The sequence below is a fragment of the Silurus aristotelis genome (genome assembly GCF_946808225.1).
Source record: "Silurus aristotelis genome assembly, chromosome: 4".
NCBI classification, from domain to species: domain Eukaryota; kingdom Metazoa; phylum Chordata; class Actinopteri; order Siluriformes; family Siluridae; genus Silurus; species Silurus aristotelis.
The window spans coordinates 32,144,401-32,172,309 of record NC_139577.1 but is presented as its reverse complement, the minus strand read 5'-3'; the positions used below and the strand labels follow the sequence as shown (position 1 = coordinate 32,172,309).

Sequence of the window (27,909 nt, the reverse complement as noted above, 5' to 3'; positions counted from 1 at the left end):
GCAACCGTCCCCACCCGGTTTAAGTCTGCAACCATCGTGCCAGTACCAAAACACTCTGCAGCTACCGAACTGTGGGACTTTTGTCCCGTCGCACTCCCCCCGTCATCACAAAGTGCTTCGAAAGACTAGCGTCATTAGCCCTTCCAAGCTAATTGTGAAGCTGAAAAAGCTTGGCATCAGCACACATCTCAGTCTCTCAGAAGTAAACATGGGAAGAGCTTCACCAGTCTGGAAAGAAATGCATTTCCAAATTGTGGAACAATTTCAAAAGAAAGATCCTCAACATCAAATTGCAAAAGAGTTATCTTATCATTTAAAGTACATATCTGGGAAAGTCCCTATGCACAAGGTACAATGGTGAAAATTAGTATTGGGCATGATTCTGATGATGTAATGGAAATCACTGCATGGGCTTAGAAACACTTCCAGAAATCATTATCTGTGAACACTGTTTGCTATCTTATGAATAAAAAAACAAATAAAAAAAAGCTCTACAATGCAAAGAAGAAGCCATACGTGAACATGACCCAGAATTCCACTGTCTTTTAGTTGATCTTTAACTAGACTAAGTCAAAATGGAAATCGAAATTAGAACAAAAATGTGAAAAAAATTTTTAGGACTAAAGAGAAGAGGGACCATCCGGCTTATAATTTTTCACATCTGGAAAGACAACAACAATGCTGAAAGGTATATACAGGTTTTAGGTAAACATGGCTGTGTCCTAACCTTTTGAAATGTGTTGCATGCATCAAATTCAAAATTACCTTATTAAAAAAAATATATATTTTATCTCAGTTTAAACATTTGATATGTTTAAACGTTTTTTTATTTCCAATTGCAATATTTTTGGGTTTATAAGATTAGCAAATTCAGTTTTTATTTACATTTGACTTTTTTGGAATTGGAGTTGCATAAAGAAAATAAATATATGTATTGCTGTTATGGCTTCTAGACTCATTTTGTTTTAAACACATTCCTGACATTTGTGTTGCAATTGGCAAATATCATGCACATACGGCTGGAAAAGTCTGGTGGTCCGCTTAAAAAGAGTACAAATAGCTTAAAAAAGGTGTACCATATCTTATATTTGATTTATTGTAATCTGGTGACAATCAGACACATTTGTCATGGGAAATTCTGATGCCACTGAAACAATTTAACACACAGTCCACTTTTCAAACGGAACCAAAATTATGCGCATATAATGTTGATTCTGTACTGAACTAACATTTTATGGTGTAACAGGCTGTTTCCTGGACATATGACAATAAACTCTAGCATCCTGAGGTTTTATTCACTGCAATTCTACTTGATTCCGGGCAAATTATGTAGCGAGTTTGAAAACACAAATGCATGTGCTTTTCATTGCCAATATTTAAACCAAACGCTGTGACCAATAAATAATAGGCAATTTCTCATTTTTCCAAATAACATGCCCTTGTACTAGTGGATTATGTCACTTGCTAGAAATTATTTCACAATGAAATTCGAGATTGGATACAAACAAGGTGGACTGGTGGAGTGCCTTGTGGTTCCATGCAAAGTAAGTAAAGCAGTTTGGACAAAGATAAATCCAGACAAGAGCAAATCAAGGTTAAGTAGGTGAAATTACACTGTGCAGTCCCTCGGCTTTAATGTTTTTCTCACTCTTCAGTCAATCAAAAACATTCCCCCTGTGTGACGTGGATTAAAGGGATCCGACATAAGGAGAAAATTAAAGAGCAACAAACACACACAGAAAAACTGATAGAAAGAGATAGAGAGAGAATAAACAAAAACGAGTGAAAATGGCCTTTTTTTCACGAAGTCAGCCAAACCGGATGGACAGGACAGCGCCAAAATCAATTTGCTTTCATATAACACCCGCCGCTACGCTTCCCTCCGATTTAATAAGGCACTGAAATATAGCAGTCGACTCAATTAAGCCTGCTAATGAAGGAGCAAACACTTCTCTGGCGAAACAAGCCGAGCGTCAGCTCTCCCGCCCAACCACCCCTTTTCCAGCACTCGTGCCAATAAGACGAGACGCAGAAGCAGAAGCGGATTTGGGGGAGCTTTGTAAAGCGAGAAGTGGAGTTCAGAAGAGGCTCGGTGCCAGTTTCTTCAGCTTTGGAAGCATGTTTGATCAGCTGAGCTTCTGGACAACACGTTTTTTTGTGTGTGAGGAGATTCAGGAGAGAGTGCAGAGGGAGTATGGAGGTGGAAACAGCAAGTAGCATTACTTAAAAAAGATGGATTAATAGTACACATTTTGGGTGCTCATCCCTAAACGATACTGAAACGAGTAACCAGATTAGCATGAATCAATCGAGGATGTCAGAGATCACATTATTCATCTCCGGGTTTGTTGTCCCGGTTAAAACATTGTCCATATAAAGCATAACTTTGGTTGTGGGTTTAGGCTACACCTCTTTATTATACCAGTGAGGTGATTTTAGCATCAGTGCATTAGCTAGATTTGTTAGTTAGTGGAGGTGGTGGTGGCTTAGTGGTTATGGCATTGGACTTTTGATCTGAGGGTCATGAGTTTAAATCCCAGCCACACCAAGCAGCCACTCCTGGGCCCTTACACAAGGCCCTTAACCTTATAGTTAAGCCCAGTTGTATGAATGAGAGAAATATAATTAGATCTGGATAAAGGTGTCTGCCAATGCCATAAAGATGCTTTACATGGGCTTGAGTGGAAAATATCCTGCTATAAAGCCTATTAAACACCTTTTTTTGGGAGGTGGTAGCTAAACACAAAATCACAACAATCTGGAGGATGATTCAGTCAAAGCAAAAGCCGTCTGCAAGCTGTGATTGGAGAAAATATCAAGCACAGAAAATGTTCATTGTCCGCCTATGAAAAAAGTAACCTGATGAAGCATCTTAAACGTAAATCTTGTTGTTCTTGATCTTCATCAGCCACTTTCAGCACCAACTAACTACATTTGCATTAATAACATTTGGAAGACGCCCTTATACAGAGCAACTTACAACTGATCAGGTGACGGTTAAGGGCCTTTCTCAAGGGCCCAGCAGTAACAGCTTAGTGGTGCTGAGATTTCAACTCTTCTGTTCAGAAATCCAACATCTCAATCACTGAGCTACCACCTCCTTAAATTCAATTTATTTAAGTCTAAACTTAAATTTAAACCTAAACTTATACGTTACAACTTGCTGGAAACCTCGTCAGAAATAAGCTGAGTGTAGGCGAGGAAATCTGAACACATGCTTAAAGTGGTGCAGCAAAACCACCACTTATAACTTCTCCAAAAAAAAAAAAAAAACATGAATCCTTGAGGGGAGAAAATCTTAATTACCCGAACTGAAGTACGGTTAATGATGCAATCAGGGAAAGTGGGCGTGGCCATGAACCCCGAGCTGCGTGATTGGAGTCGCGGATCAGCGTTTGCTTTGTTTCCAGGGAGATCTGATGAGGTGTTGCGTTCGCTCGAGCCTTCGAGGGAATTCGAGAGCTCTACACTACGTTCTCGTTTGCATCTGCATTACGCCGAGGGCCATCGAGCGCACACGTGTGTGTGTGTGTTATCAGCATCTGTCAATCTGAGAAGAGATGCTTGTTTTGAGGCCCGGCTCTCACGTGTCCGGGTTTGAGGAGAATGTGAGCTAAATAGGGCGGCGTGTGAGAAAGCAGCAGTATTGATTGGTTAATTACAAAGATCTGCAGGGAGCGTGTAGCTCGATGGGAGGTGCGTGTACACGCATATGTGTGTATGAGTGTGTGTGCGTGTGTGTGTGTGTGAGGAGGACAGGCTGCTGAATGAAGCGTTACAGCCTCTGATTATTGGTGTTCTGCATCAGTGGAGCATGATCTCGGGTCAAAATACCTCAGCATCCTGATGTGAATATGACAAGGTGAACTATTTTTGTTAGAAACTCATAATACATACACAGGCGATAGATCTCTCACTTACTCACTCACTCACTCACACACACAAACACACACACACACACACACACACACACACACACACAGAGGGCTCTTTTACCGCCTCCGCAAAACTAACTAATTAATTCGGCTTCAAAGCAGAAGTGACCAACATACTCACATCTTTTTGAGTGTGTATGTGTGTGTGTGTGTGATTTTGAGTGACTGACCTCTGACTCCATAGCAGTAATTACCGTACAGTAGTGTGTGCACATTTTTAATGGATGTTTGCAACCAAAAGATACCGCCATCATTTATTTCCCCTAAACAATCAATCCAGAGAGCAAGATAATAGCGCTTTCGCACGATATTAATTTAAATTATTTGCAGGGATGACATTTCTGGTGACTTGTGCGATGCTGGCGTTCAGACGAGGCTTGGCATTTAGGCAAACTCCTAGCTTGGCTAATGAAAAGCACTGCTGCGTTCTTCAGTATGGATATGCCATGCTAATATAAAGCAGCGATTCAGCCAGTTAGACAAACACATCAGCCTTTTTATTGAAGATCTGGCTCATTCCGGCAGAATTTCCTAAGGAAAGTTCACTGAAAAATACCGATAATGAGCTCAGAAGTGGAGAAAGGTTCGACCGATTTACTCCTGTGTTTAGGCATGAGAGTGAGAGATAGAGACAGTCTGTGTTTAATATATATTCATATACTACATAAGTGAGACAAAATAAGTTTCTTCATCAAATAAAACCTTTAATAATCCATATGAGGATTTTTTGTTGTTACTATTCCCTTCAATTTTGTACCATATAAATTACTATTTGTAAAAAAAAAATCTGTAATTGTTCATGTAAATATTTCCGCGCAATTTTGAATAATTTACCTTTCTTTACTAATCATCTTTTCAGCTTTATATTCCTTCATCTTCAGTTAGTACCCTACCCTAGATTGAATATCTTGGAAAGTCTAAGGTGAAAAAATTACACCTTAACAAGAGAAAATATCTCGCATATACTCTCGCATATCTCCTATTACAAAATTACTATATATATATATATATATATATATATATATATATATATATATATATATATATATATATATATATATATATATATATATATATATATATGATTATTTAAACCCATTTTAAGCTATTTCCCATACCACGGTGATAAATAAAAATGAAATTGAAATTGATTCTACATGGTAGTGTGGTTGTTTAGTACACAGGGTTATGTAATTAGTGAGTAAATATTCAGTAAGCATTCTGAAATGTAGGAGGATGCAGTCCACTTGATTCGTGATCAGATCATACAATACTGGTTACAAATGAAGGTATTGTATGCAAGTGCAGGGAATACAATCTGTTTGTGATAAAGGAAGATGTATGATTGATTGTAAATATCTTAGATTTTACACAGAAAAAAAAAGTCAAAAGTATGGTAAGAGATTGCAATAATTATTGCAAGATAATTGCACTGCACTATAACGAGGTAATGCTACATTAATGTGAATGAACACTACACTACTGTAAGGAAACATTACACTATTTTGAGGTAATTCAGTGGTGTTGAAGAGGTGTTGGATGATTGGGCAACTACTGCAGGAGTGATGAGGGAGGCAGCTAGAAAAGTACTTGGTGTGACATCTGGAAATAGAAAGCAAGACAAGGAGACGTGGTGGTGGAATGAGGACGTGCAGGAGAGCATAAGGAGAAAGAGGTTGGCAAAACAGAAGTGGGATAGACAGAGTGATGAGAAAAGTAGGCAGGAGTACAAGGAGATGCGGCAGCAGGTAAAGAGGGATGTGGCGAAAGCCAAGGATAAGGCATATGAGGAGCTGTATGAGAGGTTGGACACTAAGGAAGGAGAAAAGGATTTATAGTGATTGGCCAGGCAGAGGGACCGAGCTGGGAAGGATGTACTGCAAGTTAGAGCAGTAAAGGATGGAGAGGGAAATGTGTTGACTAGTGAGGAGAGTGTGTTGATAAGATGGAGGGAGTATTTTGAGCAGCTGATGAATGAGGAAAATCAGAGAGAGAGAATGGCGATGTCGGCGATGTGGAGTTGGTGAAGCAGGATGTAGATAGGATTAGTAAGGAGGAAGTGAGAGCAGCGATTAAGAGGATGAAGAGTGGAAAGTCGGTTGGACCAGATGACATACCGGTAGAAGCGTGGAGATGTTTAGGAGAGATGGCAGTGGAGTTTTTGACCAGATTGTTTAACAGGATTTTGGAAGGTGAGAAGATGCCTGAGGAATGGAGAAGTGTGCTGGTACCGATCTTTAAGCATAAAGGAGATGTGCAGTCTTGCAGTAACTACAGGGGAATTAAGTTGATCAGTCACACCATGAAGTTATGGGAAAGAGTAGTGGAAGCCAGGCTGAGAGAAGAGGTGACCATCTGTAAGCAACAGTATGGTTTCATGCTGAGGAAGAGCACCACAGATGCCTTATTTGCTTTGAGGATGTTGATGGAGAAGTATAGAGAAGGACAGAAGGAGCTGCATTGTGTATTTGTGGATTTAGAGAAAACTGTACGACAGAGTGCCAAGAGAGGAGTTGTGGTACTGTATGAGGAAGTCAGGTGTGTCAGAGAAGTATGTGAGGGTGGTGCAGGACATGTATGAGGACAGTGTGACGGCAGTGAAGTGTGCAGTAGGTACGACAGACTGGTTCAGGGTGAAGGTTGGACTGCATCAAGGATCGGCCCTGAGCCCTTTCCTTTTTGCAGTGGTGATGGACAGGTTGACGAACGAGGTCAGACAGGAGTCTCCCTGGACTATGATGTTTGCGGATGATATTGTGATTTGTGGTGAGAGTAGGGAGCAGGTTGAGAAAAGCCTGGAGAGGTGGAGATATGCACTGGAGAGAAGGGGAATGAAAGTCAGTAGGAGTAAGACAGAATACATGTGTGTAAATAAGAGGGAGGGCAGTGGAGTGATGCGGTTGCAGGGAGAAGAGGTGGAAAAGGTGGAGGAGTTCAGGTACCTGGGGTCAACAGTGCAAAGTAATGGAGAGTGTGTTAGAGAAGTAAAGAAAAGAGTGCAGGCAGAGTGGAGTGGGTGGAGAAGAGTGACAGGAGTGATTTGTGATAGTAGGGTATCTGCAAGAATGAAAGGGAAAGTTTATAGGACTGTGGTGAGACCTGCAATGTTGTATGGATTAGAGACAGTGGCATTGAGTAAAAGACAGGAGGCGGAGCTGGAGGTAGCAGAGCTGAAGATGCTAAGGTTTTCGTTGGGAGTGACGAGGATGGACAAGATTAGAAATAAGTTTATTAGAGGGACAGCGCATGTAGGATGTTTTGGTGACAAGGTGAGGGAGGCGAGATTGAGATGGTTTGGACATGTGCAGAGGAGGGACATGAATTATATTGGTAGAAGAATGCTGAGGATGGAGCCACCAGGTAGGAGGAAAAGAGGAAGGCCAAGGAGGAGGTTCATGGATGTGGTGAGGGAAGACATGCAGGTAGTTGGTGTGAAAGAGGCAGATGTAGAGGACAGGGTGGTATGAAGACGGATGATCCGCAGTGGCGACCCCTAATGGGAGCAGCCGAAAGAAGAAGAAGAAGAAGAAGAAGAAGAAGAAGAAGAAGAAGTAGCACTACACTATTATAAGGTAACACTGCACTAATGAGAATCGACACTATTGAGAATGAACACTACACAATTGTGAGGAAACACTACACTATTGTGAGGTAGCACTGCACTATTGTAGGGCAACACTACACTGTAGTGTCAGTCAGGAAGCACTGCACTATTGAGTATTGACACTATTGAGAATTGACACTACACAATTGTGAGGTAACACTACACTATTGTAAATTAACACTGCATAATTGTGACACCAAACACTAAACTATTAAGAGCTAACACTACATTATGGAGAATTGTGTAGTAAGGCAACCCTACACTGTTATATGGAAGCACTGCACTATTGAGAATTGACACCATTGAGAATTAACACTACACTATTTTGAGGTAACACTATACAATTGTAAGGTAACACTACACTACAGTGAGGTAGCACTAAAATTTTGTGAGGTAACACAACACTATTGTAAATGAACACTACACAATTGTGAGGAAACACTACACTATTGTAAGATAACACCAGACTATTTTGAGGTAATAATACACTATCTTGAGCTAACACTACATAATTGTGTGACAACACTACACTAATGTGAATTGACACTACACTATTGAGAATTAACATTATACTAATGTAAGGTAACATGACACTAGTGTAAGGTGACACTACACAATTGTGTGGCAACCCTACATTATTGTGTGGTAACACTACCCTAATGTGAATTGACACTACACTATTTTTAGGTAACACTAAACTATTAAGAGCTAACACTGCACTACTAAGAATTAATACTACACTATTTTGAGATAAAACCAACAAATTGTGAGGTAACACCGCACTAATGTAAGATAACACTTCACTATAGTGAGTTCACACTGCACAATTGTGAGGAAACACAACAATATTGAGATTTAACACTGCACCCTTGTGAAATAACTCCACATTTTGTGATACTAAACACTAAACTATTATGAGCTAACACTACAATATTGAGAATTAACACTACACTTTTGTGAAATAACACTAAACTATTTTGAGGTAACACTAAACTATTAAAAGCTAACACTGCATTAGTGAGAATTAATATTTCACATTTGTGAGATACACCAAACTATTGTGAGGTAACACTACACTAATGTGAGGTAACACTACACTATAGTGAGGTGACAACACTATTGAGAATTAACAATACACATTTGTGAGGCAACATTACACTATTGTGAGTTAACACTACACTATTGTAAGGTAACACTGCAGTATTGTGAGGTAACACTATACTACTGTAAGTTAACAATACAATATTGTGAGGCAACATTACACGATTGTGAGTTAACACTACACTATTGTAAGGTAACACTGCAGTATTGTGAGGTAACACTATATTACTGTAAGGTAACACTGCAGTATTGTGAGGTAACACTATACTATTGTAAGTTAACAATACAATATTGTGAGGCAACATTACAATATTGTGAGTTAACACTACACTATTGTAAGGTAACACTGCAGTATTGTGAGGTAAAACTATACTACTGTAAGTTAACAATACAATATTGTAAGGAAACATTACACTATAGTGAGTTTACACTACACTATTGTAAGGTAACTACACCAATATGAGGTAGCAATGCAATATTGTGAGGTAGCACTAAATTATATCAAATAAAACAATAAATGTTTTTAAGAAAATGCACTGCCAACGGAAAATTCAGTAACAGACTTGAGAATGTTAAATATTGAAATCATATTACTTACTTAAAAAGTAAATGAATTTTCCAAATTGATACCAATCCATTGCAGGAAAGAAAACCAGGAGGAAAAGCCTCAGCGAGAACGTCCATGTCAACACAGAAACACAAGCTCAAGGTTCAGTAAGGCTTCGGCTCTATCACCTCATAATTGCTTTGGAAATAGTTTATTATCATGCTAATCCATCCCATTTGACTGAAAGTAAGACAAAGAGAGAGAGAGAGAGAGAGAGAGAGAGAGAGAGAGAGAGAGAGAGAGAGAGAGAGAGAGAGAGAGAGAGAGAGAGAGAGAGAGAGGGGGATTGTGTAGGTGAAAGATAGATAAACATGTTATGGTGTAGGTTGCAGGTTAGCCAGAGTAAATGTGTTGTTTTTCTCACTGTGTGCTCGTGATTGCGTGTTTCTACTCTGCAGTGCAGCCAGCTCTCCATTAAACATCTCTTTACTTCTAGCCTGGACTAATACAATTAATTACAAGCTCACTGGAGGAAAAGAGAGAGAGAGAGAGAGAGTGAGAGTGAGAGAGAGAGAGAGAGAGAGAGAGAGAGAGAGAGAGAGAGAGAGAGCGCCTCACAACCGATCTCCATCCATCCTCAGGCTGTCCACACACATTCACAATATGCCCAATAGCGGCTGCTAAACAATCATGGCTCCCTCCCTCCCTCCCTCTCTTTCCCTATCTGCCTATCACTCTCTTCCTCTCACTCCATCATGGTAAAACAGCCTGCCGCACAGATGCCATTCACAATCTGCATTCGAGACTAAGCTTCTGAAATCCAATTAACTTCCCCGCAAAATGCAACATTTATGAAGCTTAAACGTCTTTGAAAAATGAGGAGGACATACAAGCGAGGGACATGTTTCTTTCTTTCTCTCTCTCTCTCTCTCTCTCTCTCTCTCTCTCTCTCTCTCTTTCTTTTCCCGCTCACATTTCCATAAATATGAACCGCTCTATTTGCTCTCGTCTCGGGCAAATTCAGCAGGAATATTTCCATTCCCAGTATGAAAGAGCTCCATTTGGCAAAGTCCAATCTCCGGAGAACGAGGGCAGGGAACGGGAGAACCGGAATAATCAATGCATTCTCCGTCCTTCTGCACAGTTCTGTATTAAATGGTCAAAGCCACCCGTAGCTGGAGGGATTAATCGGAGATTTGCGAAATCATTTGCATTGCACGTCCATACAACCAAGGTCAATATGTACTGTAGGAGGACAGGAAGAGAAAGGTAGAAAGATTGACGAAAAAAAAAGAAAGACAAAGAGAAACACTCTGACACACTAATGAGCCTCCGTCTTCCTGCTGTCGTTCATGTAATCCCTTTACACGTGCAGAGAGAAACTTTATGTATGTGCATGTGACTAGATTTCTGCGTTCACAAACAGTCAAGGGCACTTCCAGCCTATGAATAATCACCAACGTGCACACACACACACACACACACACACACACACACACACATTGCAAGTGCTGATCTGCTGCATTATGCTCACAGCCATAAAGGCCCTGCATTGGAGCGACTATATTAATCAACAAATGACCAGTAAAGCTGGTAGAAAGTGGGAAATGGGTTTGGGTTGTAATCCCGTCCTCAGCCCGCCTCATTACAGTGGTCAAGCTGGTTATGATGCAGCACGACCGGGATTTTCCTTTTTTTTGTTTCTTCAGGGGAGGCGATGTGAGGAAAATGATGAGTGTTATTACCCTGGGGCTGATGTTATTACCCCAGCAAAGGATGGGAGCGCAGTAGGAAGCCGATGGGACTTTAATTCCGATGCAAGACTGAAATGCGAGCTTGTTAGAGAGCAGACATTAATACCACTACCACTACACCTGACCTCTTTTCTCTCATCCCTCGTTTCCTTTTTTTTATTTTTGCACACACGAGCACTGATCCAGATAGAAGCACCTCTTTCATCTTGTTACACCTGGTAAGATCTGCATTAGTGGGTTTTGCATGTGACGATGTTTCCCACATGACGGCGCTAGGATGAATTGTGCTGGCAGACTGAGCCTGTTACTTTCATCCCTTTCTTTTTATCTATTGTCTTGGAAACATGTATACGGTTCTCACATTAATTTATCACTCACAGCTCGTTTATCACAACCGGTTAATGTGGAATTTAATTACAATGAAGTTGAATGCTAATTTCTGATTGGTCAAAAGCCAAGCATTTTTTCGGAACAGAAACATAAATAGGAAACAGGAAGCAGCTTGATATTAATGCACACGTTCAAGTACGTCATCGTTTTTTTATAGTTCACTGGGACTTTGGCAATGGACGCTTTAAATAATCTCAGATTATCATAAACAACTGTTCAACAAAGGTATTCTCATAAACATGTACTAAACAAGGAGATTTATTTCATTATAATGGAACTTTGTGGTAGCAGTTTGGGGAAGACTGCTTTAGTCACCATTTGCTGTTATACTGTAATAACCTTCTCTCTTCCAGGAACATGTTCCACCAGATTTTGGAGTGTGCTTGTGGAGATTTGTGCTCATTTAGCCACAAGGGTGTTAGTAAAGTCAGATCCAGGTGTAGGTGAGGGGGCCTGGGGTGCAGTGGATGAAGGCTCATCAGCTGATACATGATCCCAGCAAATCTGAACTGCAGGTTGGTAAACATCAAGACTCTTTTGTTCTGGCACCGAGGTGGTGGAATGAACTTCCCCTAGATGTCTGAACAGCCGAATCACTGCATCTTCAAATGACCTGTAAAAATCTACCTCTTTCTGAAACACTTATACTGGCACTTATTTTCCCTGTTTGTTTTATGTATTTAAAAAAGAGGTGTGCTATTATTCTTCTCAACAGAGTTGTGGAGTTTTGTGGAACCAGTGCTGATTTATTCACTATGTGGATAAGATGTTGAAAGGGCATGGGTTCAAATCCCAGCACCACCAATCTGCCACTGCTGGGTTTTTGAGCAAAGCCCTTAGCTCTCAACTGCTCAGCTGTATAACTAAGATAACAGGAAATCACTCTAAATAAGGGTGTCTGCTGAAGGTGGTAGCTTAGTCCTAGCCATAGCCTAGGCCTAGACACACCACGCTGCAACTCAAGGGCCCTTTTAGAATGCCCTTAATGATTCGCATTTCCTGTTGACAGTCCGAGTGAGCATCAGGTCAAACATCAGAGGAACCGCATCTATATTTATAATGTGGTGCGGCCCGATTCAGTGGGAGTGCATCTGATTTAATATAAAAAGTTTCATTGGTTGACCTGAACCCGTTCCGCAATTTCATTGGTCTAATGTTATGGGGTTCAGATTTTTGGCATGAAGTTTGTAAAACCGGAAAAAACCCAGAAAAAATCTATGAATTAACCGCTTCATGTTCAACGCGTGGGGAAAAAAGAAGCGGCTTATAGTCCGGAAAATATGGTAGTACTGTATACATATAGGAAAAGCTATGCTACGGCTAATCCTTACTGTGATTATCAGCATCGTCCACATGGATCTTACCATGATTACAACATCATCTCTTTACTCCACTGCTCTCTGTTCATCTGTATTGATGATGATGATGATGATGATGATGATGATGATGATGATGACGACGATGAGACGACGCAGCGGCATTGCAGACATTTTAACATGAATACAAATCGAATTGTCCATTTCATGGAGCTCGAAATGTTTTCAGAATTCAGTTTTTTTTTACCTCCTAGATGTTTTTCATACTACCTCCTGCATAATCTGTTTATTCAATAATATACTGATATTACAACAGAACACTGGCTGATATCTGACGCTGACAATGATCATACCTGGCACTGATCGTGATGGAGACTCTTTCTGCCTTCTCGTGTAAAAACTGCATTACAAATCAATGTGAAAGATCCGATCTTTTCTCGTTAAGCCCAGCAAAACTATTGATCCTGACTGAAGGTAAAATTTCAGGATGAACTGTTTACATGTAGAGAGATGAATTAGATCTCGCCTTCTTCACAGTCACACTCACAAACATTACCGAGGCTATGATAGTTGGTTTCATGGCTTCAGATTAGACCTGAGAGAGGACAGAAGTTTTAAGAAGCGGTGTCCTGGCTGGAATGGTGAAGCAAAAGGTCAGATGTCTGGAGGGATTTCTGAAATGCACTGCAAAAAAAAAAAAGAAAAAGTGTGTGAATGCAGTGAATGCACAGGGGAGAAAAGGTTTGTGTGGGACATTTTTCAGCACTGATTGGTTCTGAAAAGGAAAGAGAGGGATCGAAATATATATATGAGATATATATAAGCAAGTGAGTGTGTTAACTGCTCCTACATGCTGTGCCATACAGGCGGCCTGTTGTGAGACAAAAGGGAATGACTGTAAGGACATCCATTTCTCTCTCTCTTTCTCTTGCTTTTTTTTTCATGCGTGAGCTCCTCCTTTACATCCCGCTGTTTTTTGCTAATATCCATTTTTCTCCTCGGGACCATAACGAGCAACATCTCCAGCTATTCAGCCACCATTATTGTGCCTATGAAGAATAGGACTCGCTATATTGATTTTGTGTTTTCCCTCTGTGTCGATTTTTCCTTCCCGCCTGCTCACGAGCAAAAGCCGGCGAACCGAGGACACCTTTCGCCGCAAATAAAGGTGAATCTCTTGAATCTCCTGCACAGTTTGTGAGACATAATGATTAAAGCAGGGTTCGTTTTATCAGCCCGATGAGCTAAATCACAAACACATGGGGGCTTTGTCATAATTAAGCCTTTTTTGTTTTGTTCTAGGCCTTCAAAACAAATGTGTTTCCGAAAAAAAGAAGGCTTTTTACACTATTTCCTGGTAATCAAGCTAATTGGACAACACTTAGTCCTGTGTCTCATGAGCCAAGAGTGACAGATGGAGACAGAACCTGAAGAGTGGTTAACAATTTGTGAAGCTCCGAGCGCCCGCTCTGTCTCAGAAAAAAAAGGTGGTCCCCTGGCTGGAGATGTGGTTCAGGGATGAGAAGATGAATAGGAAGAGAAGGGAGGAAGTGGTTTATCTCTTCTACAAGCTTGCCCGGTCCTTCAAGGTTTGAAGGAGAGACGGTGTGAAAACGAAGTCTTGCCTAGTGCAAATATCGTAAATCTTGGACAGAAATGTGATATTTATCCGTTTTTATGTGATTTGTTTTCTCACCTAAAGCATAAACTCTTATCTCGCCTCTAACACATTCGCGCATGTACAAATCTGGACCAATTGTTCCCACTGAGAGAAAGCACGCTTGGCCATACTGTAGATCTGTGTTCATCTGGGATTGTTATTGAGACAGAATTCTGAAAAACAGTCAAGACGATGATGTCTATATCCCACACCTTTTTTTTTTCGACACCTCGGCTTTGAATTTTACATGGCAATGTTTTATTTATTACTGAACCATTTCTTGGCTGTTTTCAGGCTGCATAATACTGTCTCACTAGATAACTGCGATTTACTCACAGGCTACGATGATCACGCTGTATTACAGCTATGTACTAATTGACACCAGGTCACTCTTTTGCCTCTTGAAATTAAATCTTTAAATCTAATGTAATAAATGTCAGCGTTTGAGCATGGGACAGGTTTTCTTTTTCTTCACATACTATATTTCAAGAGCAAGCGTGGATTGATTAATCTATCCATTAATGCAACAGGGAACCAAGAACAAGGCTATCAATGCATAATAAACAGAGCCGACACGCTTCCCAATCCCAGAGGAATGGTCGTTTGAGAAGGTGTTTCTCTCTCTATTTTATTACTGGATTTGGAGTACATGAACCTTCACTAGTAGATTTTACTATAAATCAATTCATCCACAATCCGTAGTGACGATTTGCACAGTTTTGAGACTTTTTGCTTGCACCAAAACGCACAACCCGTCTTATTCTGAGCTAGCATCATAGCAAATAACTATAAAACACACAACACAACACGTCACCTCCTTTAGTAGATGTTAAGTAAAGAATAAAATCCTCGGTGTCAACAAATAAATTTACACACATAAACAAATAAATGAAATAAAAAAAAAAGAATGAATCCACCCCGCCTCAAAAAATAAATAAATAAATAAATAAATAAATAAATAAATAAATAAATAAATAAATAAAAAAGAGAAATTAAAAATCAATGTTTCTGTATGATCTATGGGTATAAAAGGGAGCTGAATGATGTGCTTTGTCCCTGCAGATGGTGTGGGTGTTGAGCAGATCGTGGATAACAGACTGCAGCAGAGGGACATTGGATAAAGCACTTGTCTATAAGATCAATGACCTCCATTACATGTATAACACTTTGGTTAAAGAGAAAAGAGTCTTCAGTGACACACCGAGACACCCACGCTGTTCTGAAGAGCATCACACTTAATCACAGTCTTAATGTCCACCATGACCAGTTCAGGTGGGTTTATTCTCATTTCTTACTATAACTTCATAGATTGAGTGAAATGATTCTGAGGAGCTGTAAACTGTCTGGAAACTTTTGAAATGAGCCAAATTCAGGATTTTTACTAAAATGTTCACTCTGTAGTCAGTCTAAAATCTCATACTCTATTTAGAAAAAAGTTTGTGGATGTTTTTTGAACATCTCATTCCACATTTTGCTATCATAATATCTATCTATCTATCTATCTATCTATCTATCTATCTATCTATCTATCTATCTATCTATCTATCTATCTATCTATCTATCTATCTATCTATCTATCTATCTATCTATCTATCTAAGTTTGTAAACACCTGGCTAAGCTTGTTTTCATGTATTTTATTTTTCTTTGGATTTTTCTGTGGATTTTCTGTGGATTTTCCACTCTGCCTCTCACTGCATGTGACATCACAATTATCTTCACCTCCGTTCCAGCACCAGGTGCACTGCCTTCTCCTGGCATTTTCCAATAAATCATAATATATTCCATTCAACAATAAAGATCCTGAACTGGATTGGCTGAGTGGCTCTGAGGACTCAGTATTAATGTGAAATGAGATGAAATGATGAATTCTGCACTGAAGAGAAGCGATAGAGTGCTTTACACTACTGAGCACCACGACACACTGCGTATTAATGATTCTTTCAAACCTGCACAAGTATCGAAACACATCCACAGACAAACGAGCTGATAAATGATGCACTGGGAGACAGGAGGTACAGCGTACAGTACAGGGTATAAAAGAGAATATTTCATTTAGCACACAAGAGAGAGAGAGAGAGAGAGAGAGAGAGAGAGAGAGAGAGAGAGAGAGAGAGAAGGGGGGGGCGTGAGAAAGCAAGAGAGAGAGAAAGTGGAGAGTAGTAAAAAAGAAAAAGAAAGGCAGAGAGAGGGAGGCAAAAAGAAGTGAGAGAAATATAGTAAAACAGAGAAAGAGAAAGGAATAGAAATAGAGTGGTAGGAAAAAGAGATAGAAGGAGAGAGAGAGAGAGAGAGAGAGAGAGAGAGAGAGAGAGAGAGAGAGAGAGAGAGAGAGAGTAGGAAAAAAGAGGGAAAAAGAGAAAGAGAGAAAGAGAGAGAGAGAGAGAGAGAGAGAGAGAGAGAGAGAGAGAGAGAGAGAGAAAGAAAGAAAGAAAGAAAGAAAGAACGAAAGATGTGACAGGATAATGGAAAAGAAAGAAAGACAGAGAGAGAGAGAGAGAGAGAGAGAGAGAGAGAGAGAGAGACAGAGAGAGAGAGAGAGAGAGGGAGGGAGGGAGCAAGAAATAAGGGAAGTATTGAAAGACAAAGAAAGAGAGAGAAGGACAGAACAAGATAACGAAAGGCAAAAAATAGAGAGAAGGCGAGGGAGAGAGAGAGAGAAAAACAGGACAGAAAGAGTGAAGGGTAGGACATAACAGAAAGAGAGGAAGTGAGGGGAAAAGAGGGGGGTGATAAAAAGAAAGAGAAAGACAGAGAAAAAGAGAGAGGGGGGACTGAGGAAAAGAGAAAGAGAGAGGGGGGGTGTAGGAAAAAGCGAGCGAGAGAAAGTGAGAAGGAGTGAGAAGAGACAGACAGACAGACAGACAGACAAACAGACAGACAGACAGACAGACAGAGACAGACAGACAGACAGACAGACAGACAGACAGACAGACAGACAGACAGACAGACAGACAGACAGATAGATAGATAGATAGATAGATAGATAGATAGATAGATAGATAGATAGATAGATAGATAGATAGAAAGAGAGAAATCAGAAAAAAGGAGTCCATTAATTCACTGGACTGAAATAAATAAATCTATACAGAGCTACATTCCCTCACAGCCTCTTTCTCTGCATGTCAGCACGAATAAAGACCAATAAAATGCAACGGTGACATGAAACAGTAGAAAAGAAAGAGCGAGACCAGGACAGGCTCCTCACATCCTGCTGTGAATTCTATCAGTTCACTGCAGACTCTCTTAACCAGGGCCCACACACCCCTCTGACATTCGGTGTGTCTTCCATTTGCACCGCTCGATGTGGTTTTAATGAGCCTGAAACAGAAGCTCCTTTTCCCCCGTCATGATCAAAAGCCTGACCCGATACGGGCGCCGTGATCCCGAGCGCAGAAAAAAATAAAAGCAATGCAAAGCGGAATAACAAAAAAAGATACGAATAATGAATTCAAATAAATGTGACTCCTGACATGATCAGACATGGAAGTTATTTTCTCCTTCCAGAAGTGCCATCGAATAAAAGGAGAAGGGAAACAGAGGTTCGAATATCTACCCCGGAGATCCAGTTAGATCAGGTGATCACTGCGTCAGATCTAATTACAAAAACCTCTCGTACAATAGCTGCTTTATTTAACGCTAAGACAAATATGAAACAAAGAAATCCTGAATCATTGACTTTTGGCAGACGCTCTCATCCATAGTGACTTACAACTGAACAGTTGAAGGTTAAGGGCCGTGCTCAAGGGCCCAACAGAGGCAGCTTGGTGGTGCTGGGATTTAAACTTGTGACCTGCCGTGTCAAAGTCCACTCAGCTACCACCTTCAGATTATAATAATAATGAAAATATCCAAACCTGTGAGAGCTCTAGAAGGTTCCTGCTGGAAGTAAATGATATTCTCTAAATTGCTCATATATTTCCATTTTGTTCATCTTTACATTAAATGAAAAAGTGAACACATGGAATATTAAATACTGTGGAAGTCGTACTCCACATATTAATATTCTTATGTGAAAATGTGCTAATTTAATAAAGAAACATTTCTCTCTTCCGTGACTGAAAGATCTTTTGTATGTAAAGGAACAAATTGAGATGTTTTTTAAACAATATAGAAAAAACAGCTGAGGTTAATCTATTTTAATTCATCAATCATTTTTGTTTTTTGTAATCATTTGTATATTTGTCTATTAACAATGGATATTGTATCAAAGCAGCATTACAGAGATGAAGATGTTATATATATATTCCTTATGATTGTAAGTTTACCCGCTAGTAAACATCCAGTGGTGACTGTGGCAACGTAAAAACTCATGTCATGAGGAAGAACTTTGAGAGGAACCAGACACAAAAGGAAAACCTGTCCTCATCACCAAATGTCCATTCATTACAGTTCCATCATTGACATCGTAGTCGACTGTTGATATTAATTTCAGTCCAAATCCACCCTCAAAGATCTCGGAACATGGATCTTTAGAATTTTGATGTGGAACCGTCAAAGGAAAAGATGGCAGAGGAAGACAGAAAGAATTGAGAGGATATGGAAGACAGAGAAGAAGAGAGGGAGAAAGAGAAGAAGGTGGGGGAAAAAAAGAGAGAGAAGAAGGGAAGGAGAGAGAGAGAGAGGAAGAGAGAGAGAGAGATAGTAGGGTAGTAAAAAAAGAGAGTGGGAAAAAGAGAAAAAGAAAGGGAAGGAGCGGGTGAGAGAAAAGAAGAGAGGGAAGTAGGGAAAGTAAGAAAACGAGGAAAAGAGAAAGGTAGGGGAAAAAAGAGAAAGGAAGAGAGAAAGAGAGGCATAGTAAAAAAAAGAAAGAGAAAGAAAAACATAGGGAGGAAGTGAGAGAATATAGGATGACGAAGAAAGAGAGAGGGAGAAAGGAAGGAAAAAGAGAAAAAAAGGGAAGGAGAGAGAAAGTTTTAGAACAAGAGAGAAAAATAAGATGATAGATGGATAGATGGATAGATAGATAGATAGATAGATAGATAGATAGATAGATAGATAGATAGATAGATAGATAGATAGATAGATAGATAGATAGATAGATTCATTACAGTCCAAATCCATCCTCATAGTTCTGGAGTAGTTCTGTAACATAATGTATCTTTAGGCTGATGATGAAACATCTACAGCTCCACAAAGTGTCTCCAGTTATAGAGAACTCCATCCAGATGTAATAAAGAAAAGAAATAGACAGGAACGCCCTCATTTGCCATCCGTCTACGTTTGGATTAACCTCTGGGTATAGTAGGTACTGCAGATTCTTGCATGCTGAAAGGAGGCGGAGCTTAGTCCATCTTTACTTGATCTAAAGCATGTATCACGTATCTGGCCCATTTCTGCTTGTACAGGGTCTGGTCTGATTAATGACCACCTTAGCGAGATCAGACCATGCTTAAAGATCTTTGTGTTTGCAGTGTGCATTCAGGACAAGAAGTTGCAGGAGTGGACGGCTTTCCCTTTAACACAGGTGGACAAGTATGAAGGTTGCTTTCACTGATCTGTGGAACATATTTTGTTCTGATTTGTTAATCTTCACAACTGTGGTGGTTCAAATGAGTCATGTGTTTATATAAAAGCCAACATGTTTGTTCATAGAAAAAGAAATGTGGGATTAGTCAAGCTGTCTGTGGGAGACGGCAGGAGTGTAGTGATGGTGTTTATGAACGATTGGTTCATTTTGAACGAGTTTTTAATGCGACTCAGAAGAACGAGTCATCTCAAAGAGTGATTTTTTTCATTTTCTACTGAATGTTCATGAGCAAAGCATCGCAAAATCTTTGTAGGTTATGCACAGGAAACAGAAATGAGTCATCTGGTCTAAGTCATTCCTATTTTTGTCATGTGACTCCCATATGCAGTTATATATACATTATTGGAACTATAGTCAAAGTTGTTGGTGGATCTGCTTATTGAACATTTAAAAAATCTTTTGATCAAAGGAACGAAATGAACTCAATGACTTAAAAAAAGGATTTGTTTATTTCGCTAAACGAGATTCAAAGAACCGAGTCACTAAAATAATCCGATCTTGCCATCGCTACAAGGGTGGGGTTTAGATAACAGTCCTTAATATGTGCATTTCTGTATTAGAGTCTGTGACACTTGTAAAAAAAAGGTAGGATGCTCGAACAAAACAATCATTTGGAATGAATTTATTGAGAGGCAGAAACTGATCATCAGTGTTCCCACATTAAAATGTAATAGGTCTGCTAACTGCATCAACAGTTCTGCGTTTAATCGTTTAATTACTTATCACCAGAGATAACCCAGCCATTAGGGGGGCACAAGCCAGTGTACTCTTAGTGCCGGTCCCAAGCCCGGGTAAATGGGGAGGGTTGCGTTAGGAAGGGCATCCAGCGTAAAACATGTGCCAAATCAAATATGCGGATCACAAATGAGAATTTCATACCGGATCGGTCGAGGCCCGGGTTAACAACGACCGCCACAGGTATCGTTAGCCGACAGGGTACCGGTGGAAATTGGGCTACTGTTGGCCGAAGGAGGAGAAGGAGAGGAGGAAGGCGTCTACAGAGACGGCAGGAAAAGGAGCAGTGTAGGAGAGTAGAGGTTCGGGTTGGTACTTTAAATGTTGGTACTATGACGGGTAAAGGGAGAGAGATAGCTGATATGATGGAGAGGAGAAAGGTAGATGTGTTGTGTGTTCAGGAGACCAAGTGGAAAGGGAGTAAGGCCAGGAACATTGGAGGTGGGTTTAAACTGTTTTATCATGGTGTGGATGGGAAGAGAAATGGTGTAGGGGTGATTCTGAAGGAAGAGTACAGTAAGAGTGTAGTGGAGGTGAAGAGAGTTTCTGATAGGATGATGATCGTGAAGGTGGAAGTTGAAGGGATGATGATAAATGTCATCAGTGCCTATGCTCCACAAGTTGGCTGTGAGATGGAGGAGAAGGAAAGATTCTGGAGTGAATTAGATGAAGTGGTCGATGGTGTACCTAGGAAAGAACGATTGGTGATTGGGGCAGACTTTAATGGGCATGTAGGTGAAGGGAACAGAGGTGATGAGGAGGTGATGGGTAGGTATGGTTTTAAGGAGAGGAATGTGGAAGGGCAGATGGTGGTAGATTTTGCTAAAAGGATGGAAATGGCAGTGGTGAACACGTATTTTAAGAAGAAGGAGGATCATAGGGTGACGTATAAGAGTGGAGGAAGGTGCACACAGGTGGATTATCTTCTGTGTAGGAGATGCAACCTGAAGGAGATTGGAGACTGTAAGGTGTTGGCGGGGGACAGTGTAGCTAGACAGCATCGAATGGTGGTCTGTAGGATGGTTTTGGAGGCGAAGAAGAAGAGGAGGAAAGTAAGGTTTGAAAGAAGAATAAGATGGTGGAAACTGAAGGAGGAAGAGTGTAGTGTGAGGTTCAGGGAAGAGGTCAGACAGGGGCTTGGTGGTGGTGAAGAGGTGCCGGATGATTGGGCAACTACCGCAGGAGTGATGAGGGAGGCAGCTAGAAAAGTACTTGGTGTGACATCTGGAAATAGAAAGCAAGACAAGGAGACGTGGTGGTGGAATGAGGAAGTGCAGGAGAGCATTAGGGGAAAGAGATTGGCAAAACAGAAGTGGGATCGACAGAGTGATGAGAAAAGTAGGCAGGAGTACAAGGAGATGCGGCAGCAGGTTAAAAGGGATGTGGCGAAAGCCAAGGAAAAGGCATATGAGGAACTGTATAAGAGGTTGGACACTAAGGAAGGAGAAAAGGATTTATACCGATTGGCCAAGCAGAGGGACCGAGCTGGGAAGGATGTACTGCAAGTTAGAGCAATAAAGGATGGAGAGGGAAATGTGTTGACTAGTGAGGAGAGTGTGTTGAGAAGATGGAGGGAGTATTTTGAGCAGCTGATGAATGAGGAAAATCAGAGAGAGAGAAGGTTGGAGGATGTGGAGTTGGTGAAGCAGGATGTAGATAGGATTAGTAAGGAGGAAGTGAGAGCAGCGATTAAGAGGATGAAGAATGGAAAGTCGGTTGGACCAGATGACATACCGGTAGAAGCGTGGAGATGTTTAGGAGAGATGGCAGTGGAGTTTTTAACCAGATTGTTTAACAGGATTCTGGAAGGGGAGAGGATGCCTGAGGAATGGAGAAGGAGTGTGCTGGTACCGATCTTTAAGCATAAGGGAGATGTGCAAAACTGCAGTAACTACAGGGGAATTAAGTTGATCAGTCACACCATGAAGTTATGGGAAAGAGTAGTGGAAGCCAGGCTGAGAGAAGAGGTGACCATCTGTGAGCAACAGTATGGTTTCATGCCGAGGAAGAGCACCACAGATGCCTTATTTGCTTTGAGGATGTTGATGGAGAAGTATAGAGAAGGACAGAAGGAGCTGCATTGTGTATTTGTGGATTTAGAGAAAGCGTACGACAGGGTGCCGAGAGAGGAGTTGTGGTATTGTATGAGGAAGTCAGGTGTGTCAGAGAAGTATTTGAGGGTGGTGCAGGACATGTATGAGGACAGTGTGACGGCAGTAAAGTGTGCAGTAGGTACGACAGACTGGTTCAGGGTGAAGGTTGGACTACATCAAGGATCGGCCCTGAGCCCTTTCCTTTTTGCAGTGGTGATGGACAGGTTGACGGACGAGGTCAGACAGGAGTCTCCCTGGACTATGATGTTTGCAGATGATATTGTGATTTGTGGTGAGAGTAGAGAGCAGGTTGAGAAGAGCCTGGAGAGGTGGAGATATGCGCTGGAGAGAAGGGGAATGAAAGTCAGTAGGAGTAAGACAGAGTACATGTGTGTGAATGAGAGGGAGGGCAGTGGAGTGATGCGGTTGCAGGGTGAAGAGGTGAAGAAGGTGGAGGAGTTCAGGTACCTGGGGTCAACAGTGCAAAGTAATGGAGAGTGTGTTAGGGAAGTAAAGAAAAGAGTGCAGGCAGGGTGGAGTGGGTGGAGAAGAGTGACAGGAGTGATTTGTGATAGAAGAGTATCTGCAAGAATGAAAGGGAAAGTTTATAGGACTGTGGTGAGACCTGCGATGTTGTATGGATTAGAGACAGTGGCATTGAGTAAAAGACAGGAGGTGGAGCTGGAGGTAGCAGAGCTGAAGATGTTGAGGTTTTCGTTGGGAGTGACGAGGATGGACAAGATTAGAAATGAGTTTATTAGAGGGACAGCACATGTAGGATGTTGTGGTGACAAGGTGAGGGAGGCGAGATTGAGATGGTTTGGACATGTGCAGAGAAGGGACATGAATTATATTGGTAGAAAAATGCTGAAGATGGAGCCACCAGGTAGGAGGAAAAGAGGAAGGCCAAGGAGGAGGTTCATGGATGTGGTGAGGGAAGACATGCAGGTAGTTGGTGTAAAAGAGGCAGATATAGAGGACAGGGTGGTATGGAGACGGATGATCCGCTGTGGCGACCCCTAATGGGAGCAGCCGAAAGAAAAAGAAGAAGAAGACTTATCACCAGAGATGGTAAAAGTGCACACACCCTTCACTTAAATAGAAGTGCAGATACTCATGTTGTAAAAAACTTTGTTAAAGTTCAAGTAAAGATGTTTGGGCTCTGACATGTACTTAAGTAAAAAGTAGCCATTACTATTACCTGTTTTAGTGTCACACTGGTAACTGGACCTCAAATTATATTAATATTATATACAACTTTATACAATATACAACTTTTAGGTCCCCTGGTGGTCTAGTGGTTAGGAGGCGGCGCTCTCACCGCTGTGGACCGAGTTCGAGTCCCGGTCAGGGAACCGACCCCAAGCATTAGGGTTACACAAGCCTTAGTGCCGGTCCCAAGCCCGGATAAATGGGGAGGGTTGCGTTAGGAAGGGCATCCAGCGTAAAAACGTGACAAATCAAACATGCGGATGGTCCGCTGTGGCGCCCCCTAACGGGAGAAGCCGGAAGAAAGTTATACAATATACAACTTTTGCTGTTTCCACACGGACGGGTAATGAGGTGATACCGGAGAGACTGTACCTCTACTAACTTTTATACTGATTACATAATCAAAGAATGTTTGTTTTTGATGTGAACTGGTTTATGTTAGACATTTCAAGCTTTCTGTATGTATATTTATTATGTCTGTGAGGCAAATATTCACTGATATTCAGGTTGTTTTATTTATGTGTTTGTGAAGAGAGACGACAGAGACGGCAGACAGCGCACCCTGCCTGTTTACTTTATTTTACAAAAAGCACAGTGTTTTGTTGTTATTATAAGTGTGTACAAATATAAGTAGACTCTACAGATTCGAATGATGTACTGCTCTTATCTGTATGATAAAAAAAAGACAGTAATTTAAGTTCGTTTTGCCGTTATGAGGAAAACAAACACAAAACACCCCGCCGCGTTTGTCGACCCCCAGTGGGGCTGATTTGAGACTTGGCGCATCAATAAAACAAATGTTTACTGATTAAAAATATTTTTCAGTGGAGTTTATTTATTTATTTTATATCTGAGTAAAGAAAGGACATCTTGAATAATTGTATGTTTTGCCGATGGTTTTAATTTTGCATCTTATTTATTTATTTATTTATTTATTTATTTATTTATTTATTTATTTATTTATTTGTATTTTTAATAAAAATGGTCAAACAGAAATGCGTGCTGCATTGATATAAATTTGCTGCATCGTTAAATAAATTTACTGCCGTTAAAAAGGAATTAGCATTTTAATTTTGACATCTATTCTCAGTCATGTTTCCATCACTGACTCCCTCTGTCTCATCCATGTTAACCACAGACTTCTTACTGCCTTCTGCCTGCTCGTTGTGAGCTTCAGAATCTAGTCTACGTCTGTGGTGAGTGAGAAACAGGACATTATACACCACTGGTAGATTGAAAAAGCCACGCAATTACAGGAAACAGGTTGATGGGCTGAAATCGGCGCGCAGTGCAAAGGAAATATTTACCAAATCAATGGATTAAAACTAGAGTAACGAGGCTGGTTTGAAAATGTAAGAAGTAGAAAGTACAGATATTTGTGTAAAAATGTAATAAGTGAAAGTAAAAAGTTGTCCGAAAAATAAATAGTGTAGTAAAATTCTGATACCATTTAAGTATTTAAGTACAGTAACAAAGTATTTGTACTTCGTTATCGCCATCTCAGGGAGTTTTTCCCTCCCATAGTCGCCACTGGCTCACTCATTAGGGATAAACGTATATTTATACAGAACAAACTCATCGGCATTAAACTTACACGTTCCAATTTTATAGCATCTTAATCTCTGTAATCTCAATATCCAGTTAAAAGCGCTCTGCAAATAAAATTGAATTGAATTGAAATTAAAGCAGTAGGATTGAAGAAAGGGCGTGTACTCACTCGTAGGGGTCGCTAGGGTCGGGTCCCTGGAGCTCGGAAGGAATAGGAATGCGTTTGTAGTACATCTCCCAATCAAAAGCTCCTCGCATAGCATCCCCAGCCTGGGCCTCGTATCCAAAGTGGTTGTGGTCTATGACGTCAATCATGGGGCACACAATGGTCTTGGAGTTCTGAGCTATCTGGTCTGAGGGATTCACAAAAAAACAAAACGAGAGAGCGCATGTTAGCCAAACCCACTTGTGTCATCTATATCCCTTGCGTTTTGTCTGCAGTGTTGGAAGATGAGGGGGAATAAAATTGGAGGGAGGGTTGTGGTTGGTGTGACGGCTGCTTGGATGTCTGGGGAGTCTCGGCCCGTTTCGAGCGCGCTTGGCCTCTTTAGCTTGACTCGCCCCAGTGGATAGCTGTGAGAAATTGAAGCTGCCTGGCGATTAGAAACAATTACACTGCTTCTAAGTGGGTTTGGTCCACGGAGGCACGGACACAGAGACCCCCGGCCTCCAGCGAGTCAACCATGGATAAGCTGGCCCAGATCTGTCACCCCCGAAACCCTCCCTCGATGCTGTTGCTCAAGCGTGAGAGACAGAGAGATGCGAATGCGGATTCGGGTGCAGTGACACACATGCTACAGCTATTAAAGTGTCTTGCATCTCCAAACAGCAAGAAAAAAAAAGCAGTGAGGGACAACGAAGCAATTTACACTCCTGCCTTCATGTCCTGAATGTCCATTAGTCTTGTATTTGAGTGTTGGAGCAGCATCGGAAAAAATGCCTGCACAAGATATCATAAGAGCTAATCGTGTAGTTACACTATACAAACAAAAGCATGTGGACACCCAACTGTACGACTCATATATGATTTCATATGAGATTTTGGAACACTTCAATCATCATTTAGTTCCTATTTACTTTTATAATAACCTCCACTCTTCTGGGAGGATGTTCAACAAGATTTTGGAGTGTGTTTGTGGAGATTTTTGATGTGAGGTGAGGAGGTCTGGGGGTGCAGTCAGCGTTCACATTCATCCTAATGGTGTTCAATAAGGTTTAAAACTCTATAGCAGGAGATTTTCCACTCCAACCCATGTAAAGCAGATCTTCATGGAGCAACTGTACACCTTAAACTTTGGGGTAAAAGTTTGAAGAAGAACCACATATGGATGGGAAAGTCAGATGTCCTATTTACTTTTGTTTACACAGTGTTTATAAAAAAAATGTAATCAATTTACTCGTTTGTGGGGACCGTGTGTGTGTGTGTGTGTGTGTGTGTGTGTGTGTGTGTGTGTGTGTGTGTGTGTGTGTGTGTGCGCAGTGTGATAGGAAAGAGGCCACACCTGCAAATAGTTTAAACACAAACAGGCAGCTTGCTCACACCAGTACACACACATTGATTTTCTATAAGCTTAAGCTTATGTATATATATATAGTATATAAGCTTAAGCTTCCTCAGGCTGAATCGACCGATTTTTTTATCTCCCTATTTCAGAGACGGCTCTTAAGTGGCGCTGATCTGAATACTCAGGATGTTTACGCTGTTGCAGTCTCAAAAGGAAAGCAGGGAGAAAATTTCCAATTAAGAATGAGAAGTGAGGTGGGGGGCGGTTGGAGCAGAGCAAAATGGACTCAACTGCCTCATCGCGCCGTGTGGGTGGACAGCATTAGGTTGAATTGGAGAGATGAAGCAATTGTGTGTGTGTGTCTGTGTGGGTCAGTTTATTTAGCGTGTGGATGTAGAGAAGTGTGAGAGGACTAATGTGCAGATCTCCGATGTCTCATCCAAGTGATATTTCTTTACATCAATTAACTAATTAGGGCTAAGTGAGTGATGAGTATGTCCTCACCACGCTAAGCTTTCAGCTGCGAGATAAAAGCACACTGTAAGGCACGCTCGTAATTCAGCATGACATTAAACCCTGGTTTAGGAATGTATTAAATATGGAAGAAACTAATGCAACTAATAATACTATTATAAATTATCATAATACTAAAAATATGCTTTACTCTGAACACAAGATCGGCATTAGTGCCTTTTAAAAAAAAAGTCCACATTTAGTCCCAGGTTTTTAAAGGGAACATTTCATGCTACATCCAGACACCGTATAAGATTGTGTGCCGCCAACTTTATGATAACACTTTGGAGAAGAACCACATATTGTTGGAAAAGTCAGGTGTCCCAATACTTTGTCCATATTTGTCCTGTCTATTTGACTTTATTTAACTGTTAAATTGACTGTTTATTCAGCTTGCTAAATTCTTAAATGCCATAATATTGTAACCTTTCACTTCTGCACATTCCTCTTCAATGCCATCGCCCTAGA

General features: G+C 40.8%; 1 protein-coding gene across 2 annotated transcripts in view; it reads right to left on the bottom strand.

Annotated features, from left to right (window-relative positions):
- Positions 1–27,909, bottom strand: part of galntl6 (polypeptide N-acetylgalactosaminyltransferase like 6) — a 288,765-nt gene that overhangs the window by 41,464 nt on the left and 219,392 nt on the right. For both annotated transcript variants that reach the window (XM_083538743.1, XM_083538744.1), the window contains exon 7: positions 25,593–25,776. In XM_083538743.1, the coding sequence (XP_083394869.1) occupies positions 25,593–25,776 (184 nt within the window). The remainder of the gene's footprint in view (positions 1–25,592; positions 25,777–27,909) is intronic.